This window comes from Poecile atricapillus, chromosome 2 (genome assembly GCF_030490865.1).
Source record: "Poecile atricapillus isolate bPoeAtr1 chromosome 2, bPoeAtr1.hap1, whole genome shotgun sequence".
In the NCBI taxonomy this organism is placed as follows: domain Eukaryota; kingdom Metazoa; phylum Chordata; class Aves; order Passeriformes; family Paridae; genus Poecile; species Poecile atricapillus.
In genome coordinates, this window is record NC_081250.1 from 114,151,134 (window position 1) to 114,177,484 (window position 26,351).

At 37.5% G+C, this 26,351-nt stretch overlaps 1 protein-coding gene across 2 annotated transcripts in view; it reads right to left on the reverse strand.

The window, feature by feature from the left end:
* Window positions 1–26,113, reverse strand: part of RB1CC1 (RB1 inducible coiled-coil 1) — a 65,636-nt gene extending 39,523 nt beyond the window's left edge. For both annotated transcript variants that reach the window (XM_058831139.1, XM_058831138.1), the window contains exons 1-5: window positions 25,956–26,113; window positions 13,361–13,478; window positions 11,348–11,475; window positions 8,830–8,956; window positions 8,398–8,568 (exon numbers count right to left, since the gene is read on the reverse strand). In XM_058831139.1, coding sequence (XP_058687122.1) covers window positions 8,398–8,568; window positions 8,830–8,956; window positions 11,348–11,418 — 369 coding nt within the window. In that variant the 5' untranslated portion in view covers window positions 11,419–11,475; window positions 13,361–13,478; window positions 25,956–26,113. The remainder of the gene's footprint in view (window positions 1–8,397; window positions 8,569–8,829; window positions 8,957–11,347; window positions 11,476–13,360; window positions 13,479–25,955) is intronic.
* Between the last annotated feature and the right edge of the window lie 238 nt (window positions 26,114–26,351).

Sequence of the window (26,351 nt, forward strand, 5' to 3'; positions counted from 1 at the left end):
CTACTGCTTCCTCAGTTATCATATTGAGAACCAAAAGAACAGACTGTTTTACCCTAAGATATACTAAAAAAATATACCAAGAATATGAAGCTGAAAAGGTAACTGAATGTCTCTGCTGCATTCTAATGTACATCCTGGAAATGTACACATTTTACTCTCAACTCACAAAAATTATTCTCTCTCAAAGTCAGCCCTCCTCCAAATGAGGAACCATACTAATCCAAATCACTACAAGCCATAGTTCCAGAAGTGAGAGCATTTACAAAAACACACAACAGTTTCAAACCGTTTAAAACAACATAAACCACCTACAAAATTAGAACTGATCATAAAGTCTTTTTATGCAGTTCCTCCAAATGAGTACCAACCAGGCAAAGTAAAGCATGGGCTCAGCTGTTCCTTTAAATGCCCTGAGAAGAGGTTTTTGCCAGTTCTATTTTCCCTTGGACAAACTCAGCACAGTGCAGCTCAAATGTTTAACACGCTAAAGTATGCATTAGGCTTCATATGACCAAACTTTCCACCCTGAGACATACTCTTAACTAGTGGACAATGTCTGCTTTTTCAGTTAAATCTATTTATTGTGTTCACAACAGAAGCCAAAAGTTACAAGTTAGAGCTGCCCTATGAAGCTTTATTATATGTGACTTTCGATACTCCTTTCAGAACCTAAGTGTTGTCAGTTTCAGATTTTAGTTTTAACATGCTTGTTTCTCCAGCAAAACACTTTCAAACACAAAACACAAGTTACAAGGAGAAAAAAAAAAATCCTCACAATTGAAATCACTTGTTACACAACTGAAAACCAGCACTGACACTCTGTATTTAAGCGTCTAACCTGTGGCAATTTGCTCAAATTTGACCAAACAAGGAGCCCCTATCCCAGAAAAAGAAAAATAAAAAAAGAAAGCTTTTCTTAGCTCCTAGAAAAGCAAGGGTGAACAGTATTTCCCAGAGTAGCAAACTAGTATTTGTTAATTTTTCAGAAAACTTTTTACAGAAGGACATTCTAATAAGTGTCAGAATCTCTCATATAAACAGATACATGCCCAAAAGAACTATTACATAAAAAAAAACAACTCCAGTGACATCTAAGTATTCAACCGGGTATTCACTGTCAGATGAGCTGCAGCTTCTTAATGTATACACAGGAGATGTGGACATTAAAATAAAAATCCCCTTATGAAAGCCATCATAAATATTCATAAATCATCTCAATCATAAGCATTGAGACATACTATGTCTCTCAAGAGACAAAAGATTTTTTTTCTGAGCTAACTCTGAGATCAAAATTCATTAGCTAAGTTTCTTTCAAGTAACACGTTTTCAAAGTTACCCATATGCTAACAGACAACAAATCAGATTGTACAAACGAACAGACATGTTCCAGGGCACATATGCAAGGTATTCCAACAGCATCACATATTATCATCTTCTCAAAGTTATTTTTACACATGCTGAAGAAATTCTGTGTAGGTGGTGGGAGGCAAACAGAAGAATTCTGTCAACATGGATGAACCTGAACATCATTAGAATCCACAGAAACACAGTACTGCTTTTGATGCTGGTTTCTTAAGCCATATCATGAAATAAGCTCATTACATTCAAATAGTAAAGAGTATTACTCTGAATCCAGGAGGTTCCAAACAGATGGTTCTAATGAAGGTCAAACCACATGGAGTAACTATTTGTCCACATGCCAGAACTGTTTCAGTCAGACTATACTAAGCAGACACTAGTGCATACAAGAAGAACACTATGTTAAATCAGTATTTCATTTGTTTTGTTTTAGTCAATCCTGCTTTCAAAATGTGAAAGCACGCAGCAAGAAAACAAAGCAGAGAGGTTGTTTTGCTTCCTTTGGAGTATCTCTGTAACTTAACTACTTTCTTTAAAGTTATGAAATTAAAAGCTACACAAATATACTTTTTTTATCTAGCCATCACTTCTGAAATAAACCTTCGGGTGTTGTGGCTTGCTCTTCCTACCTGCTATCTACCTCCATAGAGAACATTTTTGTGAGAGATCTCAGGCTACTTTAAAAGGATCTAGACCAATTTATTTTATAACTATTTGGCTCTATGCAAGAAAGAATTAAGCAGCTTTTTGTTAAATTAATAAAGTCTAAAAACTGAATTATATCAGGCACAGAAATAAAGGCCTGCAACCCAACATATGTTTTAATGCTTCTCAGTAAGGTTGCCAGCTCCAGCACAGAAAATGAAGCCTGCCTAACAACAGCCTTGCTTTTGTCATTGACTATTCACAGATGCACTCAAGTCTTACTGGCAGACACCCAATGGTTCATAGAGCACAAAAGTTAACTTCAGTTGCCTTGTAGGGCTACATTCATCCTACTGGGCTACAGCAGCATATCTAGAACACCAACTGCCTCACTGCACCATTGGAATGAGGACCTAAAAGAGCACCACTACCAGAACATGAGTATCGAGACACAGACTAACCTCCACATGCTGTTATGTTGTTGAAGAGCAAATAACGACATCTTCACTACCCAATTTTTCAAGAAATCCACAAGGCCACAAGAATGCATTTAATCTTTGGCTGGGTGTTGTAACAGTGTTTAGTTGAATTATTTCCTTTGATAATCGCAACTTAAATTTAGGTGATTCTTCTGATTGATTATAATGAACTCAGTTTTCTAGGTTTCAACCAAAAATCAGCAGAAGCAACAAAGTAAGTTTTATCTAAAGCAGAAATTAATCGGTGAAGTGATAAGGATCAACTTTAAGACTGCATTTTCAGCAATTTCAAGACTGTCTCTGCATCCTACTGTAATAATTCTGCTCATCAGAATGAGCAAAATCTGACAAAGATCTGTTTGTCTTAGGTGGTCTTGGGACTTACCTCTAAATAACACAAGTTCTCAGGAAATGCAGGCTGTTTCCATTCTCTAGAACCCTGTGGTGGAAGGAAGTAAGCCACCAAAGTCCTCTATTGCCATGTGTCTGAAACCCTGTAAAAGGGACTCCTTACAGGTGTCAATCACCATAAAAATTAACCTCAGACCAATAAAAATGATTGTTGAAAGTAAAATTCCACAAACTCATACACTGTAACAGCAGATAAATGCTTTTATAACAAGGAACTGTTACCTTGTTTACCAAAAGTACCAACCAAGACCATTATCTCCAATACATACACAGCTATAACATCAGTGAACCTACTAAATTAAGATACACTTCAAGTGTATCAGTTTTTGAAACCTGTAGTTAGACTTCACTGCGAGGGAGACTGATATTTCATGGCAACTTCTCTTCTTTCAGTAGATAGCTGATTATTCCATTCTCCTTTAATATTGGTTATTTTTGGTGACTACATCCTTTAGACATTTTTCCACACAGTTCATGACTTATTTCCTACTTAGAAAGTACTTTTTTCACCAGCATAGCACATAAAGAGTTGCTTTCTAAGTCTTGCAAACCACAGATTAATGACTTTCTTCAGTACTGTTTTCACTAGTTCTCTCTGACATTATAAGCAGGTTTGGAGAAGTCAAGTGACAGAACTTATCATTAAAAACACACTGAGAAGTGACATGAACCACCACAGTCAGGGAGTCAAACCACAGTACAAGGTAAGTGTTAACTTCCACTAGTTTGATTCAAAGTCACCCAACTCTTTTCCTTCTGGTTACAAAGATAAAATTAAAAATGCTAGAGTAGCATTTAGAAAGATCTATCTTACACTAAATCTTTCATTAGACCTTAGGGTAAATTAAAACCCATTTTACCTAACCCTGCTCAATTACTTTAAAAGACTGAGACTGATCACTAATCTGAATTGCACAGAAATCTGGACTTCTTTGGAGGAGCCAGAAGTGTGTCTGACTATTGGTAGAATAATAGAACCAAAATTAATTTGGCCACACAATTATTTCAAACACTACACACCTTGAAGAACATTAATATTTTAAAGTAATTCTTTCCAGAGAGTCTCAAAGCAACTTTCTAGTAGAAAAGAGCATTTCTCTAAATAGTAGAGCCACAGCTTTCAGGAAGCATGACTATACTTCTTGGCTTAAATATGTGAAGCGTTTTAAACTAAACTGAGAATGATCTATGACTATGTACTATGACTACAGACATGGTTTTTACACAACCAAATGAAATGACCACACAGTTTCTCATCCTCATTTCCACTTCTCAAAGAAGAACTGACAGGAATTGACAGTTTGATCATGACAGCAGCAGCATCCCATGAAATGTGAAACATACCCACTCACAAAAAGTTCAGTATTCTTCTCGGACAAATGACATGGGAACTTCAGTTAGATCACACACACACACAAAAAAAAAAAAAAAAAAAAAAAAAAAAAAATCCTTTCCTAAAGGCTAAGTTCCAGAAATCATTTTAAGTAGTCATGTTAACAGACCACAAGATTTACACAACACAGCCTATTGTACAACATACTGTGTAGAGAACAGCTTGTGTTCTCAGCTGGTGTACACGTAACTTTCTGCAAACACTGTATGCACCTCATTGTCCACATACTGCAACTCAAGGCAAGAACTGCTCAGCTGCAAGAAAGGTGGGAGACCAGGCTAGTTGAAAAAAAAGCAACCTGGAACCCTTCAGGCAGAGACATCTTACATGTAAGTTTTTAGATAGAATTCCAAGACACAAAATGAAAGCAGGTTTGAAAGTTGATTTAACTGAGCTTTTTAAAAAAAAACCATATAAATGAAGACATCATATTGCAAATGACAAAACCTGTGGCAAGAATTTTAGCTTAAATGGTAAAGGAACAAGTGAAGGGAACAGAACAGATGTAGCTTCTTTAAAGCTACCTAGTCTTTGTGCTGTGAATTCTACATAATAAGATCACAGGTAGTGAACAGGAACTTAAGAAAATCTGTAATATATGTTAAAATTATGAAAACAGAAAGAAACAGAAAATTGATGTATTGTGATATGACAAACCCAGTACCAGAGAAAAACCAAACACAAGATAAGTTCCCACAGGAATAATTTTTGGTTAGGAGTAATGAAATCTAAAAAAAAGGCTACATGTAACTCAAAGAAATTAGTGTTAATTGTGTGTGGAGGGGGGAATGGCTGCTTTTACATATACTTATATCCTACAAATACATAATACAACTGATCATAAGAGTGCCAGGACCTCCACTATGAACTAAAATATGACTTCTTGTCATATATGACTATACCTGAGTAGTAACAACACATTATGGAGGAAAAATAAAAAGTGAGAAAAAGCATAATTTAAGTCAATAATGGTCAATTATTAACATAGAAAAAATGATGGAGAGGCCATAATGTCATGGATTCATAAAAGTACTTATTAAAGGAGACACTAGAACTACTTTTATTGAGAAGAAAAAAAAACTAGAGTCCATACATCACTGTCTGTTTGCAACTTCATATCAAGTCTGATTTTAAAGATCATATCCTATAGTCTCTGGGCAGAGCAGATAGCAGATCAAATAAAAACAAGTAGCTATCAAATATTCTCCCATTCTTTTAATATTTACACATCACTGTTTCTTGTTGATAAGAGCAGGTAAGACCTTTTCATGAGCAATAATTTAGAATGCAACCTTTATTTTCCTACTACATACGACATTATCATCATGTGTTAGCACCCGTATTAGTAGTAAATATTAATTAAACAAATTTAATTAATTAAAATGCTCTAAATAATTACAACAGGCAAAAATGTCTCCATCATCAAGTACTGCCATTCTGCTTTTCGGGTAAAGCAGGTTACTGTTTCTCTAGAATTAATAAAAAAACAAAGCTTGGATTTTTCATGTGTATTTTGACGGAACTCTCCCATACAATACTCTCAGTGTGGCTCTGGATGCATCAATCACACAACCACAGAGGTTCAGAGCCTTTCTACCTCCCCCCAGATCTTAAGTTTGAGAAGGATTAATATCCTATGTTCCTTCTTCCTCCCAGGCAAGAGGCTTATGGTGAACCTTGGAGAAGATTAATGCTCTAACCACATTCCAGTCTTCCCTCAGTTTGTTCTGAATTACTGTTTAATAATCTTCAAGCAGACATCATGAAAAACTACTTCAGTACAATACTGCAATACTTCTTTATACAGTTTTCACATCTTGGTACATTTAAAAATCACAACAAACTATATACTAATTTTCAATCACAGAAGATGGATTTGTCAGTCCCTTGACATCCCAGAGAAGTACTCAATTCATTTTCACAGTCTAACACAGAGCCTAGGAATCTGGATGAAATTAACTGTGGCTGTAAAGGTGAATCAGATTTAAGAATTTTACTACCTATCTATCTAATCTTTAAATAATTTTCCAAGTTTTTCATGAGTAAACAAATACTGTCACTATAACCATTTTATAAGCATGGAAGAACTCTCAAAAGTGGGGAACAAATAATCATCTTCCTGAAAATAAACCTGCAGGCTAAAAACAGTACTTCCAGTCTACTTGGATCCATGTTAAAAGACAATTCATCCCCCCTATCCCTGCAATACTACTAATAGGTGACACTAAGTATAGAAAGATTTCTTTTCTCCTTGCAAATCGACTCACGATCACTGTCTCTATATAAACTTTCCAGTCTGTAGCTAAATATTAATAGTATTATAGACCTGCCACCAGAATGAGACAGTAAAGATATGAATAATATATTTAAAGGTATAAGCACTGCAATAAACTTGCATGGACTGCATATTAATACAAACATTAGAATCAAAGGGGGAAGATTAGGCAGCACCAACAATTCTTTTCAAATCTAAATAGGAGATTTTTTCATAAAACCTTGGAATTAAAGAAGTTAAGTCCAGAGGGACTAAATATGTTCCACTGCTGTATAGTAACTTTACCAAACTGAAAACCAAATTACAAATCTAAGAGCAGAAAACAGGGCACAGAATAGAGAAACCAGATAAAACAACAGTGAGAAACATGAGACTGAGTATCATCACCTTTCACTTCCATTACCCTCAACAAAACACAAACACAAAGATTGTAGCAATTACTACAGCTCCCCCTTCATAACGAAGGGAAGTATTTAGAAGCTATCAGTCTTGCTTACTTTTAAAACCTTCTCTCATTACTTCATAAAAAATTGTTTTAAAGCACTTTCTGTTTTAGCCAGTAAAATCAGAACCCTCATGCTCTTCAGAGCACAAATTAAAACCACCTACTCCTTAGCTGAATTCACATTGATATCCCCTCTTCTCTATGACAGTCATATGACTCACAGACACCTAATAACTCAAGGTCCTATTTACAAAGTCAGCTCTAACTGTCAACAGGTGGGGGAGAGAGTGAGTCTATGGGATTCAATCCTTGCCTTAAATCAGACAGTATGTCAAGGTCACATTATTTCACATTATTCAGGAGAACTTTCCCCCTCCTGACAGGCCAGGATGCCAAGAGGAAACCCAAAATCCCTGCTCAACATGCAACAGTTAACACTTTTCTCTAAATTCTGCTGTATAGTATTTAAACCCCAGCCACTTCAAGTGCTAAATGTTCTTCCTGACTGCATTACAGTTGTCACTGAAACTAAGAAAGACAAAAAACAATTCATTTTGTGTGAAGTGTTCCACATAACTATTCTCCTGCTGCCAGCCCCTGGAAGCTTAAATAATCTTTAGAGATATGAAAAAATTTAATCAATTTAAATGTAAAATTTGTAAAGAAAACAAGATCAGTTTTTAATACAGAAACATAATCAGTCCAGCTAATGAAGGCATTATGTCAATGTCTTGAGCATGCAGCTGTTTTTTACTGCATGTACACTTGGTATCTTACTGACCATGTTGCAGGGAGTGAGTTTTCCCTATTGAAACAACACAGAAATAATCAAATTTGACTGCTGACCAGTTTGCAAGTAAATATATATAATATGCAATTAAAAGGCAGAACTCAATAATAAGAAACTTGAATTTTGGGAAAAAGCTAAGTTTCATTAATTCCTCATCAGTTGTTTTAGACAACAAATGTAACAGAAGCTTGGAAATATGCTTTTAAAAATTATAGTGTTAATCTTCTGTTTGAGTTAACAATGCTTTCAAAGTTACTTTTCTCATTTCAGGTTGAGGCAGACTGAGGACACTGAAAAGAAGGCAGAGCATTAAGGCATGGTCCAAAGCAACATGATCACTTTTGTTTTGCAAATATTCCAAATGTACACATCCAAAAGGCATCACACACCACAGTTTTGAAAGAGGCTCTGAACATGCTGAAGAAGCAAGCGCATTTCAAAATTTACCTTGAAACCCTGAGACAAAGGCTCTGAAGAGTACATCATCATTAATACACCATTCTTACTGCCTTTTTTGAAGAAACTATTTCATATTTTACATCAAGCTTTCCCTCTGACATACTTTCCTTTGGTATGCAAATCCAGTAACAATCCACTTACCACAGCAAGCTGTGTTCGTGATGCTACTGTATGAAACACGGCAGGCATCATAAGAGATTCTTCTACTTTCAATGCCATCTCATTCTCTGCTGAAAACGTGGTTTTGGGGATAGCTGGTGGACGCTCACACAAGATCATTTCTTTGTTGAATAAAAAAATTGGGTTGGTGTCCTACACTCAAAAAGGAAATGAAACCACTGAGTAAAGGCAACTTACTGTTGAATCATCAATTATTTCCTCATGTGGGTAGTGTGTCTTGAGAACAAGTTAAAATCTACACTTAAGACACTGAATACATTAACACCTGTTTCTCAAATCAAAGAAATCCAGCAAACACCACACTATGGAAAAATACTTAAAAATTCCTTAGTAATGAATCTTTCTCTTCCCCTATAAATGAAAGTTTAGGCTAAGAATGCAGTATGAACTTACTGTTCCAGCACTGTAACTACACACTCTTCTGTCTGGTGCCATACACTCTCCTCCATTGACAACCAGTACTTGGTGCTGAATGGCAATCTTATACTTTGTTTGAATTGCATGTTTCAGATCAGCCACACTGAAAAGAAAAAAATGGGAAAAAAAGATGATGCTCCAGATTACTTATGTCTCTAATTTTATGTATTTCTGTAAGAGACACAGGTGACTTGTCTGTATCAAAGCAGAACATTTTTAAAAGAAATATTTTTATTTTGTACAATGGCATATTTCTAAGTTTTATAAATGCTGTGATGTGTTACATTCTCTATATTCAGTTAGTAACCTATCAGCTAAAAGAAAACAGCCTCTGCACTGCTGATAAGCCACCAGCAATATTTTTTCCAAGATCTGTTAGCATGCTGAAATTCTGGATTATGTCACATCAAGCATTTAGGATAACAACTGTAAAAGTCATATTGTGTTCCTTGAATTTATGCTTTGTGACCAAACAGCTGACTTGCTAAAGCCCTAGAAGTCAAGACTATCAAGACTTCATTATTCATAACAACCACAATTCCACCTAATAAACTCTGACTGCTTTACTGTACATGAAGTACCATAAAGCACTTAACAATAATAGGAAACTTAACAATAAATATACAACAAATTAATAAAAACACCACAGACTTTGTCACAGAAACAGTATATCAATAGACCATTTCTGGTTTTAATTCACTAGCCTCACGCATTTAATTCTAGTTGACGACATCTTAACATTACTGCGTATTTTAGACAGTTCTAGACTGTCATTAAGACACTTTTAAACCGCAAAGTAAACAAGAATTTACTGATCTGATAGTTACTGACCCCACCTAACACAACACACTATGGCAGCACCTGTGCAAAGGTATAAAAAAAGCTTCAGAGTATGAAGTGAATAAGCGTCAATAATTTTGATATAACTGTCAGGAAACATAACAGTGTTGCTGTTACTTGAAAAAGGTCATAAATATCTGTTATTTAAAACAACCATGATTCAGCATGACATCATAAATTCATTACAATCCTCTCATGAGCACAAGCTTGTACTTGCTAACTGTGGTACAGTAATCATTCACCTATCACCTCTATGGTCTTTAGAAGATAACTTGGCCTGTCCATGTACGAGGAGACAGGTGAAGAACCCAAGAAAGTTAGTCTTACTAGAAAGAAAAAGTCTGCACATACAGATACACAGAATAAGCAGTTACATTGTTCAACTGAAGCCTTTGATTTTGTGCAGTTCAGTTTGTTGGAAAGCTTTCTCGAAGAACAATCCAACTGAGCAAAAAGCAGGCCCAAACAAATTATTAAGAGCCTGGCATGACATCTTAGATGCTGCACCTCACTCACCATGATTTAGAAATGTAATGTCTAAATGTATTAGACAGCTTACAGTGGTGTGGGTACATCTGTAAATGACCAAGTAGAAACAGAATGGCTGAAACAGTTTCATTCCCAGTAACAGCCTGACTGTCAGTTGGCTTTAGAGAAGAGCACACAAAAACAGTCGAGACAGTCTTTTTTCAGTCATGAAAATTACAAATAAGAATTCAGGAGAAAGGAAACAGTGAATTTGGGAAAAAAAAAAAAAAATCCATGGCAGAGATCTTTCCTGCACCACATTCATCATTGACAGAATATGAAGACAGCAGGTGAGCTTGGCTCTTGCTACTCCCAAGGTGTCCTGTACATGAGAACAATGAAAAAGGACACAATACAAACCTCTCTAAAAAGCATCTATACATTTCCAAGATGCTTTTAGTATGAAGTGAAAAAAAAAAACCACAGAAAATCTGTTGGGACTTAACCACGATCCTCTAATTCTGATCACACTTCAGGCAGTTGGGCATTCAGAAGTTCATGGCTTACATACAAAATCAGGTAAAATAGTTTGAAGCCTTACAACATAGCACAAAACCAACTTTTACCCATCTAGCCATGAGACAAAACCTTCATGCCTATTCTTTAGCATCCAACCTAAAAACAATCCAGAGCACACATTTTCTTCAGGATGAATGTACTGACAAGAGAAAGAACAACTTGCAGAACTCCCTCTATGATGCCAGACAGTAAAAGTTAAGTCTTTCAAAGAAAAATTCCAAGTAAAAATACTACTCAAAAAAAGGGCACAATAGATCAGAAGTAATTCTGACAGTTTTTTCAAAATGCACCAAACATGACACCACACTCAGTAAGGAGCAGGACAGCCACTGTCCCAGAAAGTAAATAACTTCTCTACTCTTTCAGGGAATCACACAGACAGTCACCTGGCAAGGCACTGAAAATGCTAATCACAAAAAAAAAAAAAAAAAAAAACCAAAAAAAAAAAACCACCAAAATTCACTCAAATGCCAGTAAACCTATAGGAAAACTACAATTACATACTAAAAAAAACAACCTAATCTTCATCTGTCAAATACTTAGTACATAAAAGTATACATACTTTTTAATTTAAAACAAACAATACACAGTTAATTTACTCTCTTACTTTTGTACAGCAAGTTCAGTATCAAATGTAAGGGTAGTTCCAGTGTTGACCAAAAATACATATAGCTTCATGATGATTTCTTTGGGTCTCTGAAGTTTGTAACTTCCACAGCCAAAATCATTTAGAAACTGAAACAAAAATGTCAAGTGTTAGTTTTACAGGAGTTATGAAAAAGATACATGATTTCAAAAATACTCTTTCAGATACATAGTGTGTGAATATATCAGTGCTCACATTCCACAGTTCTTTATTCATTACCAAATACAGAGATGACGTTTCTCTACCCAGAAACACAGGCAAGGTAAGTATCTGCATATACAGGCAGTTAGGACAACACATGAGAATATACACTGAGAAGAATAAATTAAACTAAATTAGAAAAATAATAAGAATTTATGACTTCCACTTGCAGAAACCATCATCCCAGATCATTAACTGGCTTTTCTCAATTATGAAATACCTTTTTAAAGCCCTAGACAGTAATTTCCAGGCATCTTTTCTAGATTTTACAAACAGCAGCACAATCTAATAATTCCTCAATTTACAGCTACTAAGCTATCTGCTCATTGCTATCTTTATTGATGCTTTTGCCCTCAGAAATTGAAGCACTAGCAAAAGAAAAAAAAAAAAGGAAAAAAAAGGAAAAATTCCTTTTTGTATTTCTCTACAATAAGTAATAGCTTTAAAAATATTTTCTTCTGGTATCAGCATTAGCTAAATCAGTAGCTTCTTTCTTTGTTACTGATAGCAAACATGAAGTATTCAAGCAAGACCGTTCAAGTCCACACACATTTTCAGTCCTGTGCCCTACAAGAACCTGGGTGAGTAACTGTGCATGTTCTTCCAGTGTATGTGACAGATTAAAAACTTCAATCTGCCACATAAACCACACAGATTTAATTTGAGATTCTATTACTGAAGTACTTCATACTTCTGAGCCTTTTTGTCTTCTCCTTAGGAGCTAGGAAGCTTATGAGTAATTTCCACCACACTACCGAAGCTGCTGCAGAAATATAAGCACTGTAGCCACTAATTACCTGAGATTTTTATGTGGAAGGAATTAGAAAAAAGTTAAGCTGTAAGTTTTAGCCACTAAGCAATATTTTTATATCATTATAAAAATGACTTTTTGGATTAGATTACTACACAGGTAATATAAGTCATCCCTTTTTCCTTGAAATGTTAATAGGACACATATACAGGGTCCATGCAGCTAATCATATGCCTCAAAAATTAGTCTGAATTTGCATTTATCTCTTTGCCTTTACATAGAAAAACTGATAAGCCACAGAGAAAAATAACAAACATGTCATTAATATGAGGAGGGGGAGAGGTTTTAACAGACTATCTCATAAAGTTGTAAGAGTTTGCTTACTAGAGAGCAACTATCCTCACACTTTTCAAGCAGTAATAGTCCTAGTTAAAACATGCATTTTCACAAAAAGGCTTCAGAAACAGAATCAGATCAAATAAAAAAGGACCAGTTAAATAATTGGATCTGAAGAGAGTTTTGTTGTCCTTACACCTGAACTCTACTGTACTCAGTACCACCAGCTTCATTTTGAATCAGAAAAAGAACATACTGTATAAACCAAGTTACTAGAAAGGTAAAAACTGCCGAACACCAAGAACAAGCTAAAAGTTCCTTATTTTATTAATAAATTCTTTGGACCATGTTTCAGAATTGATCAGTCTCATGCACACACCCTTCTTTTCCCAAAGGACTGTAATCCAGGTATTAAATAGTACAATGTTTCAAGCAAACATCACAGACCACATAGGAAAAAAAAAACCCAAAACAAACAAAAAAAACCCCAATAAACTCATTTCCAACTAAGCATACACACACACACCCCAAGCAAAATTTTAATCAAGCATTTACCCATCCATACCACAACATTAAACCTAACTAAAACATAGAAAGAAGGAATGTTATTAAGATCAACAGTATTTATGACAGCACCTGCCATACATCAGGAGTCTCTAACTTTTTGACTTCAGACAAAGAATTACCTTCAGGCATTATATACAGAGCTACCGCCTTCAAATTCGAGAGGAGAGTAACTGCACACATTCGCTTTACTTGATTTTTGGCAACAGAGTAGCATGGCTGTTCAAAGCCAGAGACGATCTGCAAAGAAAAGATTCAGAATGCAATTACTACTAAAATGTCAGGATTTTATGATCATAATTGCATCTAATACAGAAATCAGTGTATGTTAAATGCCAGAAGAATAATTATGTGGTAGTTGTCTGGGGTTTTGTTAATTAACAATGCTATCCAGTCATAAGTCTGCCCAGATCTGTTACACATCTGAATACTTCTGCTCATCATTTTTGTTTAAAGTAAGTGTTAATCATACTTTTGAGTGTTTACAAGGAGAGAAATTTAGTTCGCTATGGAGAACGGCTTGCTTTTTCATTAACTGAAATTATTTTTTGGAACTGGTGCAGAATGCTGATACAGTGATGCTGAGAGCAACAGAGAAAGTCTTAACAATGCAATTTACCTAAGAAAATCCATCATTAAAAGGTACACATGCTATTGCTATTGAAAGAACAGTCTTATCCAGCAGCTATCTCCCACAGATTCCTTCAGGAAGCGGTATCACCTTTCCTACCTGAAAGGTAACCTATTTTGCTAAGCCACTCACCTATGTTCAAAACATGTCTTAGATTTATTCTATTTTCTTTTAAATAAGTTGAAGATGTCACCACTCCCAGCTGCTTGTCACTGCATCTTTGCCAGGGGCTTCCTCTCCCAGAACTGCTTTTTAAACTACAGTGGAAACTACAACCAAAATGAGCCAGATCAGCAAAGGTAACCACCTTTTTAGGATACCCTAGTTCATTTTAACTGTGCTCAGTTAAGTAGCAGTGCCAAAAGAGAAGGAGAATGGGCAAAGAACATGTGGGTGAGCTGTTGGGCTCAGGGCAGTGAAGCAAGTGCACAAACTCCAAACTGCAAGCAAACATTATTTCTATCATGTTAATGCCCTAGCAAGCTTTCTGAGAAGATGATCAGGCACTATAAAGGGCGATAATCCACTACTAAAAATAGGCCTGGTGAAGCCTGAAAACCATTAGAACATGTAAACCATTTCATATAACCTATGCTACTAGAGGTAAATCAAAAACACTCCATCCCACACTTGAAAACCTTAATAAAGGAAAAAATTATTTTATAGTCATGAAACAAAAGAATTATCTACCTCGCTTTTGTCCACTCCCTCCTCACTCCTACGCAAGATGCACACATGACATTTTATCAGAAGCAAAGGGAAACAACCAGAATTCACAAAATTTCAAAATTCCACTGAATTCACCCACTCTCAAGGTTGTTACAAACTTCAGTGGACACCTTCAGGAAGAGGAGAATGATGTGTACAAGGTTCCAGAGAATACATGCAATAAAGAGCAACCTCTCCTGCAGATTCACCTATGTCCAACAAAGACACGATGCAGCCCTTCTTCCCTTCAGCAGGAACTATGTCATGTTCCTCCCTCCAGCTGCCTGCCTTCACAACACTGGAAGAGAATTAATTATGAGAGCTCTCCCTAGTCTTGCATCTCTGGACAACATCTGCCTGACTGTGTTCAAAGGTACAGAGGATATGCATGAAAACCTACAACAGTTGCCTAAGTTTCTTTTCTCTCCAAGGTCAGGTTACTGCAGACTATTACAGGCAAGGTCAGCTACATACCACAGATCAGCCTTTAAGATTTTTTCCAAATATTCCAAAATATTATCATCATGCAGCAGTAACAGAAGTTCTCAACATAATCTTGGAGTGAAAGTCACACCATTACGCTTCAACAGAATATATCCATACACATTTTCTTCTTCCTCTGTTTGTATTACCACAACAGGCCATTAGGAGAGTATCAGGCTTTATTTATTTATTTTCAGCTTTAAACTCTTATGTAATGTTACAAGTTTCAAGGCTTTTAGTGTTATGTTGCTGAAATTATTTTCATTTGTTTTAAGAGAGGTTCAACAACTACACAATTTGACAGCTACTGAAGACAGAGCTGCTACCTACGTAATCAAACAAAACCACAAATGACTAATCCACCCAGATTATTTGTGCTCCATTACTTGGAGCATTAGATTCATGCTATCATATAAACAAGATCCTTCACACTATGGGATAGAAGTCTGTATGACCAACTGCCATGAATTACCAGTAATACCATTAAAAAAAAAAATAGCTGAACAATTGAAATTTTCTGTAACAGCTGCCAGATCAGACAGAATAAGGTAGGCATAAAAAAAAAAAAAAATAAATGACAAAAATGTAAAAATGGCACAAAGTATAAAAAATTTCCATAATTAACTGAAAATATGTATATTGTCATATTAGTTAATAAAACACCAAAACCAGTCATGAATACATTGTGCTGATTGTAACGTATATTTCACTGATCTACACTCTATTTACATTGCAATGCAATTACTGCAATCTTTTTCTATACAATAACAGCTATTCATCAACTAACTACTTTTGAAGTCAGTGTTGATCAACACTGTCAACACATGCTGTTTACAAGTATTGAGATGTGTCTCAGTTCAGAACCTGCTCATTGTTACATCCCTAAAAGGAAATTAATTTCTGTTTACAGACTCCTTTTGCCATTAGAGCACCAGCATCACAGGTTTCACAGCATCCTACAAATAATCCTATGGCTACATTAACCATCCATTTCTGCCCTTAAATAAAGAATCCCAATTCTTAAATTAATTACCCAATACTGACTGTTCCATTGTTTCATGGTACAATCCTTTCCAACTTCACAAACCCAAACACTGAATCATGGCATTCAGAGCAGGACAAAGATAGAAACCAACATTTATGCTGTTTGGGTTTAATGGGACATTAATCAACTTCACTTTAGTTATTAAGTTCCCTCTGTATTATCTTAATTGTTCATGCTCATGCTTCTGACATCTCATTTCCCATACTTCCTTTATAATCTGGATTACAAACTAAACTTGAACAGAGATACTGATAAATTTTTCTTTAACACCATACAATTTAAACTGAACTATGCCAAAGTAGTGGCTTTCCTTTAAACTCAGTGTTGTAAACTTCCCTCCACAACAGCAACATTACATATACAAGCAGTATACAGTATCTTGCTTTTTGTTCCCAGGGAAGTGCTGCTCCACATCAAAATGCTAAATGTAGTACTTATCAGTGCTTTGTCTGACAGGTCAGATAGAACCAAGAGGCCCAAATTCTTTTCCCTCTCTGGGTATGTCCGGGTCAAAACGGGATCAAGCCTGAAAGCAGACAGAACTAGCTGAATTACCTGATCAAGGCAAGACTGCTCACACAGCACCTGCATTTCCACACTGCTATTAGACATTCACATGCTTCTGTGTGATCACCATCTGTGTGATGCTGATAAAGAAGTTTCACTTCCCTTACTGCAGAAGTGCTGAGGCTACACTACAGGTAACAGTGTCTGCTATATGAGTCATAAATGTTACCCCAAATTTCCAGGGTCAAGAGTCTCATAAGACACCACTACAGAATTTCTGCCTGTTGAAAGGGCAATTCATCTGAGGCAAAAGCTGACAAGTCTGTGACATGTTTAAAAAGATTCAAGTGCTATCCTTCATTCAAAAATATCTTATCTGAGCAACATCTCCCCTCAAGGCCAATATGCCTTTATTACTTCTCGAGATGGAGTCAACTTTGGAGCACATTAGCATGTTATTAAATTGTGCTTCATTTCCATACCACAAATCTTAAGGTTTACCTCTCAGATGCTACAGTTCCTTGATATCACCTTTCAGAGCAGGATTTCCTGCCTCACCTGGACTTAAGCAACTCTATAATAGACAAAGGTACAAGACCAGTGCAGAATATTCCTTACAATTAATTTGGTTTTATTCTATAAACCTGCCTTCTACCTCCACTTTTGTTTTTTTTCCAAGTGCCCTTCTCAAAAAATGCTCTCTTGCTCCTGCTTGCAGACCCCAAAAGCAGAGTATCTTATGGCACATAAATCAGAGGAAAATGAAAATAGAAACTGAAGCTAAACTTAATGCAACTAACACCTTTCTTAATGTCATTTGTAAGATCCTCTCTAAAAGTAGGCTTCAAGGATCTTTCTTCAATACTGCAACCTAATGCATCTAACCAGAAATACCTTCATTTTGCAGAACATTACTACTACCACCACCAGAAGAATAGAAAGAACGACCTCATTGTGAGGCCATACATTCTTTAGTAGTGCTTCATGCAACAGAAATGGCTATGTTTCTAAACTACAGGGCAAATGAATACCATTCTCTGTATAGACAACTGTTGAAAGGAAACGTGCTTTAAAAGGCACTTAAAAAACTTAAAAGGAAAACTAAAAAAAAAATAAAATCCACAAAACAAACCACAAAAAAACCCCAAAAATCCTAAGCTGTGTGATGAGTAAGTAGTAGGACTCCTCCTGACCCAGCCGCAGAGACTAACTTAATTCTCCTACTCCTCCAAAAGAAATTTAATCAGAAGACATTTAATCACTGAGATACATATTACTGAAGGTAGAGATCCTATCTCCCATTACCACCTTATATCAAAGCCTCTAAACCTCATGTTCAAGCCACACTGTAGTCTTAAAGAAAGGCTGTCAATCCCTGACATCTGTAAGGTGCCATCTGGAGCTCTATTTATATGTTGAGATGTGCATCAGGCACAGAGGCGGTTACTTAATTACAGCATCTCCAACAGTGACTGTGTTCTTAACAGCTCTCAAACTCAGCTGCTGGTCAGCAAAGGAAGTCTTTTCCACTCAACCCAAAATCCAAGCTACAATCCTGCACAGACAAACCAGGACACATTCCTAAACCCCTACATCCCAATTCACTACAGAGGAATTTCAAAAGTCAGTAATTCAGTATTTCATAGTCTAAGAGGCTTCTTTTCCCCGCTTCCCCTCCTTTAAGATGAATCATTTTATATATTACTAATCTAATATTTCAGTTACATATGGCCATCATATTCAGAGTTGCTCCTACAACTCTGAATTACATTGGAGTTCCTCATTCAGCTAAGTAGGTGCTGCAATGCCTTCAGAAGTCCTCAGCAACATCAAGAGTGAAAGAGCAAACCTGGGCAGACAAGAAAACACTGTGCATTAAAGAATGGGCTTTGAAATCAGTGTGGCCCAAAACAATGCAACATCTCACAAGTTCAAACAAAACTTCTAGGAACGCAATAGCGTCAAACATGTTCATAAGGCAACAGGCCCATTATCAGGCACTGTGTCATGATTCCATATGGACGTGATTACAAAGCTTCCAATCTGATGGTTAGCATCTATTTACACTGCTGTTTTCACTGAGTTGAGAAGCTGCCAAAACACAGTCCATTTAACAGATCAGACAACAGTTCTCTTCCAACAGTAAATACAATTTTACCATATTTTTCAAAGCCTCACATCTCTTACATGATAGAAAATGAAACTTCTGTGCCTCAGTTAGCAGGTACAAGCCAGAAAACAAACCTAGGATTTCTGACAATCTTATTGCTAGGAAACAGCCCACAGCCTGTAGAAGTATCCCTTTCCTTTATTACCTTTTTTTGTTTTCAATTGATGGAAACAAATCTTTACACAGCTGTCTGCGCCTTAGTTTTTGACAAAGTTAACTGAAGGTTTTGTCAGATTTTTCTGTTTTTAATGTATAATTTTGCCATTTCAAAGCATTTGTGGAGTACAAGCCTCCCTTGAATTACAGAGATTAATACATTCTCTTTGCAAAGATTGGTACTCTCGGGTACATGGAGCTTCAGGTGGTTTTACTCAAGGTACTGACTGACTCCATAGTGGTGGGAAGGTTCTTCTTGTAGGTACATACTCTTTAAAGTAATTAGCATGTAAAATCTTCCAGTGTTTGCAAACAATTCTGCAAGAAACAGACAACAAAAATTCCATTCTTTCTAATACCCAACTCAGACAAGTCGGCACCAACACTTCTTCCACTAACACTCTCTCTGATCAACCAAGACCACAAACTCCGGTAACAAAAAGAGCACCAGACTTACGAATCCCTTCCCTCAGCCAATCCTTCTTCTGCTCTTTTCCCTGCACCATCTTTCAGTGGTTCGATTATCAATATTTCTGTGGAATAAACTGGATGACTTTGCTGTATTAAGTTAGAAACAGCAGACCTCACCAGGATACTGACAGTTCAAATTGGTTCCATGCTCTGGTTCATTACATAACTTCACAAACTACACTTCAACGAAGGCTGCAAAGAGCCCAATGAGTACAGATCATACTCAACATCAGAATCATCATTCAAGAAGATAGGTGAAAATTTTCAGAAGGCATCATTCATATTTCTAATAGCTTGTGCCATCCTCAGTTACTAATAGATCACTTCCTGGAAACCTAGTAAAAAAACCCAAACCAGCACAGGCTAAGATAACTTAAAAATTTGTAATTACTACGGATGCAACTAAGGTCAGAGTTTCTCAAAATACCATCTAGGAGGCCATTTCTCCTTTTCTTCCCTCTTTAGATACAACAATCTAATGCTACAACTTCTTTTTTTCTTTTATGTGGAAAAGAAAACTATCTTGGCCAGAACTATTTAAAAGACAAAAATACAGAACATAAGACTGATTAAATGACATTTACTTCACAGGAATAAAAACACTACAGATGGAAAAGAAAGTCAAAGATTGACAATAATGAAATGTAAGGCAAGTAAAGATCCTTGTGATTTAGTCTGACTGCCTACCTTAAAGTCACAGGTTCTTCCTTAATTTCTATCCATAAGCAATCAGATCTTAAAAAACATTAATGTTTTCTAGTAATAAGGAAATCCACTACCATCCTGGTAAACTATTTAATTGATTTGCAACTTTCAAATTTGTTTCAAATTTTTCTTATCCTGTATTAATTATAAAATTAGTATTTGAACTTCCATGATCTGAAGATAGAATTTATCAAATTTCTCTTTTTTAAGTTACTTATAACTCACATGTCACCTACCAACCTCCCTCTATTCATCAACATCCTTATATTTTCAGTGGTATCTGAAAGTAAATGACCACCAGCAAGACGCAGAGGTCATACAACCCCCAGTCTCCCTAGGAATATATGTTCAGAAATGTCTATATTCTTCTCAGATCAGTTTACTAGCTCTTCTAGGATATCACATATTTACAAATCACCTTTGGAACTCTATTGGCAACAGTGTGAAAGAACATAACAGCAATGTGCTAAGAAATGAGAAAAGCTGCAGGACAGTTTGCAGAATATTAAATTGTCTCTAATTTCAAGAAGTTTTTTTTCTAATTTTCATCTTCCTTCTTTACCTTTCTGGAATATAAATCTTTGCTAGCTTATAACTGTAACAACGTGCACTGATAAATTCTTTCATGCAGTTTTACCAACTCAAGAACTATAGAGCCACCAAAGAAACCCCAAGAAAACCAAAGAAAAATACAATTTACAATAACTGAGGTATTACAAATATATTCCTGCCTTATTAAACCCTGGTTGTGCTGTTTAGAACCATAACATGCATGTGGAAATGTTGTCACAATACATTTGTCTTCTGAAATGTCTAGGTATTTTACCATCAAGCCTTTCGTATAAAAAAGAAAGTTTACACACTACCCCTCCCCCACTTCATTCAGACAGAACTGAGAATTTTGAGTCATATTTTCAAACCACTGACTGGGTGAGAATCGAGTCTCTATCAGTAGACAACACAAGTACTTGTAAAGAATATTTTAAAATAGATAAGTCAGCTTGAATTTACTAGTAGAACACTTACAATATAGCATAAGCACACTGTATTAGAAGACAGCTTCTAGTCCTGTTACACAATATATTCTTATGTAAGAATCTTCACTCCATCTGAATTTAATAAAAATACATGCTGTGGAGGATGGAACAAAAACTGTATAAATAAAAGCACCATTTTGTCAGTATGAATTGTTTACCCTAAGCCAACTATAATAAATAAGGGTCAGATTTTCACACTTATGACATACCAGCACAGCTACCTGGCATCAACAAACTCAAAGTTTGAGATAAACCACTGACATTGAAAGTCACCACTCCAGTGATAAAGAGCAAAAAAATACTACAGCTATAACTGCAACACAAAAGAGCATAACATATTCAATCACAGAACTAAATCAAAACAGAATTTGGGAACTCAGAAACAGCTAACTCAAACATTCTAAAATCAGACCTCAGCAAAGTGCAAGTCTTACAGAATTTATATTTTTGCTTTGCTAAGTGTGGTATGATTTTTTGAATTCATGATGTAAGTAAAACTCTCCCTATAATTAGTTCTTCAATACTGCATTCTACCTCTAAACTACGAATCATGTTCAATCTGTTCAAAATGAAAACAGCATACTGGCCTGTCAAACACATCCTCAAGAAGAATAATGAAGATTGATGTATCATAAAGATACTAATTCCATCTAATCCCTCCAAATAAAAGCAACATGCAGTTGAAATACTGAACACACTATTTCACTATCACCACCACAGCTTTCCTATTCTCCTGAAAAAGCAAAAATACTGTTTTAAAAGAAAGTTTGAAAAGGCAAGAAAACATGAGTTGTTTTATAAAGAGAAAAAAAAATCTACGTTCTGAAGTCAGTTAAAAAAACATTAGAACATTACTTAGGCAGAGCTGCTCTCAAATATTCACACACACCATTCTTCTCATTGATCCTATAGCATTACACAGCAAGACAGATGCAGGACTTTTGGAATCAAACTAGTCGACAAAGCAGTTTCACATTTTACTTTCCACTAACGCAGTTCAGAAAGAAATTCATACAGTACTCAAACAGGCCTTTCCTGTACTTATTTGTACTAATTCACAGAAAACAGTCTACCACATTCTAGCACAGCTTATTTCCTAGATGCACAAACTGCTAGAGCTTTATATATAGCACACCATAATCGTTTCACCTTGATGCGATAAAGACAGCAGGCCCAGCTGCAAAATCTGTTTCCAAAAGAAACTGTCAGCATCTTGGATGGTCATAAAAAGCTAGACTGAGCTGTTGCCTGAGCTGGTAGCTTGAGCTCAGAACCCTGCTGAACCATGGACTGCAAACCTGAACAACACAAGGAAAATACACACCTGGAGAAGGATGAAAGACAAACAAGAATTGCCCTGACAGCCCCAGTGATTCTTCTGACCAGCCTTGTCTCAATCTATGAACGTAAATGTGGCATCAATAAATGTGTTTTGGTATTTCTATTGACAACTTACAAAAACTAGTATTGAAGTATTATTCATGTATCAGTAACAATATACTTGTGCTTGAATCCTGTTAGAAAACACCAAGCACATCCACTTCCAACCCTGCTTACAAATAGAAAAGATAAAAAGACCTGGTACATGGCTATGATGTCTTCCAACTTGCCTTTCAACTGAACTACATTAAAAAAACTAAAATTTAAACTAAAACTAAATAAAGAGTGGATCTGCACTATGAATTAACTCATAAATAGACAAGTGACTTTCTCAGGAACCACAGAATTTTAATTAGCTCACAAAAGTAATTGCTAGCAATTTCTTTATCACCATTAATCGTGCTATAGGCTTTTACAACACGTAATTCATGTGAGGATCTTTCAACTTGTACACCAAAATCATTAGTCTGGCAAATCAGCTAGAAAACAGACACTCTGTAATTCTTGTAATTGGATTAGTAATTTACATATCAATGAATTAATTTTTTTTGGCCTGTTTGGTATCATTGCATTCAATCACATCCTGCAGTATAATACAATATTATTATGTAAGTTGGCATCTTGTAATCAAGTGTTTGCTACTCAGTAATACTGATTAACAACTTTGCATCAGAATGCTAACTATTAACAGGCTCCTTGAAAGTAGTATGGTATTATTTTTTGTCTCCTCCTCATCTTCAGAAACCATTCATATAATGTCCTAGAGCTGTGGACCAAAAATTAGGAGGACAACTTTCTTGAGCAATATCACAAATGCAGAAGGAGACACATGACTGCTTGGGCACTATCCAAATGACTGAAGTGGCTTGAGTAACAACACAACACAAGCTATAGTTTTAACTTGTTTTCACTTTACCTCAACATGCTAATGAACCCATCTTGTGCAACTGAGTCTCAAGACCCTCATACCACTCCAAGCCAGTCCTTCACAGAAAGTAACTGCTGGTTTAAAACCAAATAAAGACTTAAGGACACACTGATAACATACAGAAAAATTCCTGCCAGTGATTCCACTGTAACTGCCACTCTTATCAAAAACAAATCAACATGCGCTACTCCCTTATCCCCAACATACACTCAGTCCCTTATTTAACCAAAATAACTGAAGTTCAGTTTAGAAATTATGTTTTCCACCTTAGTTTCTGCAAGGCTATGTAACAGCTGTGTTCAGACAACATGCAGGGACACACCGTTTTTTAAACAGACACCACAAAAGACCTCAAAATAACCCTTGCCCTCTTCTCCAGCCAGAGCACAAGTCTGCTGCATACACTTCTAACTATAAATAGAGTAACCTGACATGGGGAGAGAGACAGCCCCTTGATCACTATCTCAGAAACTACTAATCCAAAACTGTGCTGAGCACAAGCCTAGACCAACACAATTGTGGCTAAAATAGATTGCTATTTTACAATCTACAAAACACATAGCTACTTGTACAGAGTGGACAATAATAACATACTTCCAAAGCACAGTTAGGTCTATCTTACAATAATCCACTACCCAAAAGAGCCCATTTGTATTTCCAGCTTTAAAACTGGCACAGCTGAAGTCCCTTACCATGTGTTCTTCAGTAAGTAATTTTCTTTACTACTCTCAGCATAATAAAATAAAGCTATTTTGAGTTCCAGGCAACATTTAGAGTAAGTAAAACAAACACACCCTGTGCGCACTTCAATCTACACTTAATGATGTTAGAGTATCTAAATTCTTTCTTGTTAATATTTGCTTCTTGGCACAAAATTTTGTATTAGACCTCAAGATAAGAGTAAGGTCATTTCTTCGTGTGCTTCATCTTTGAAAAATTTCCCAAGGTATTACATACTAAATATTCTTAAAATTCACAACTCAAATATACTATAATAGTGCACATTTTCATTATTATTATGATTATTATTATAATTTACTTCCATGACGTATGGATATGAGCTTTTTAGAAGGATATGTACGTGAAAAGACAAGGAGCAACAGCTTTAAAGTGAAGGAGTGTAAGTTTACATTGGACATGAGGAAGAAATTCCTTACTGTGAAGATGGTGAGACAACAGAACAGGTTGCCCAGAGAAGCTGTGGATGTCCCATCCCTGGAAGTGTTCAGGGACAGGCTGGATGGGGTTTTAAGCAACCGGGTCTAGCAGAGGGTGTCCCTGCCCATGGCATGGAAGGTTAGAACTAGATGATCTTTAAGGTGTCTTCTAACCCAGGCCATTCTGTAATTCTATTTATAGTGTTATTCCTCACAGTACTTCTCAGCTGTATAAAACTCAACTGTCTGAAACACACTTTTCCATTATTGTTATTTCTCCAGCATTGCAGAAGTACCATACAGTTAAGCACACACCTCCAGAAGCGTAAAGTCCTTCCACAAACCCAACAGCACAAACTACTTCTGACACACATGTATGCAAATACAAGGGAAAAAAAACCAAAGCTCAACCTCCTCACTCTTTCCCATAAAGAAACAAAGGTGAAAGCTTAAAATATGAACCACAAGAAATGGCTCATAGCCAGGACATACCATGTAATTACTTCAGACAAAAACAAATGACACAAGAGAAAAAAAAACCTATGGTTATATGAGGTATAAACTAACATTTCTGGGTTTCTTGGGACCAGACATGACTTTTTATTCCATGTTTAGATGATGTTAAGTAAGAAACATGAACGTTACGAAGGTCAGCTCATTTAATTCTCTGATATTAGTATTTCTATCTCTGCATCACTTGCAGACAGTACTTTTGAGGGTCAGCGAGAAAAAGAGTGAGCACTGATCCACAGAACAGCCTGAAAGTCCACTAAAGAGCCGTAAGGAAAAACCGAAGGGAAAATTCATTACAGGACACATGCTCCCTCGGAAGCAGGACCAAGTAAACAACCGAGGGAGAGGCAGAACAACGTTTGTAAACACACAACGCTTCTGCACGGCGCTCGCCCGACCGCCGCCGACGGCGAGCACGGAGGCGCTGCCAGGCTGAGTCATTCCTTGTAGTAACTTCACCGCGAATCCCTCGCCCTGGCAGCGGAGCCCTGGGCAGGCAGCGAGTACCCCGGGCCGCCCGGCGCTGCTCCCCTCTGCGGGCTGGCAGCCACCGCCTCCCCATAGCAGCTGCGCTGGGGTCACTCCGCCGCCCCGCGACCGGCTCCAGCCGCGGGATCCCGGTCCTCTTCGACCCCCGCTCCGCCGCCTCCCAGCTCTTTGTCGCCCGCCCCACAGGTACAGCCCTGCGCCCAGCGCCGGGACCGACGCCCCTCGCCAAGGCCGCCCTCCCGGTACCGAAGTCCCCGCCTTCCCCACTTCAGCTGGGAGGGGCTGAGCGGGGCGGCGGGGGGAGCCCGCACGTCCCCGGACAGCGCTCGGCACTCACCCCCGGGTCCCGCGCGGGCAGCGCCGCTCATCCTGCGGCGGTGGCGGCGCGTCCCCCCCGCGCCGCGCGGCCGGGCCCTGCGGCTCCGCGGGGGCGCGCAGCGCCTCGGCGGGGCCCGCGGCCGAGAGGGGAGAGGCGGCGGGCCGGGAGAGGCGGCTCGGCGGGGCCGGCGGGGCGGGCTGAGGGCCGCGGGGAGAGGGGGGGAGCCCTGCCTGGCGCGGCCGCCGCCGCCGCCGCTGTTTGTTGTTGTCGTCAGCCGCTTCCGGCGCGAGGGCTGCCGGGAGGGGGCGGCCCGCGGGAGGGACCGCGCGGCGGAAGCGGCGGCGGCGCGAGGGCCCCGCAGGGCGCGCGCGGTACCGGAGCGGGCGGGAGCGACGGGGCCCTGAAGTGCTCCGG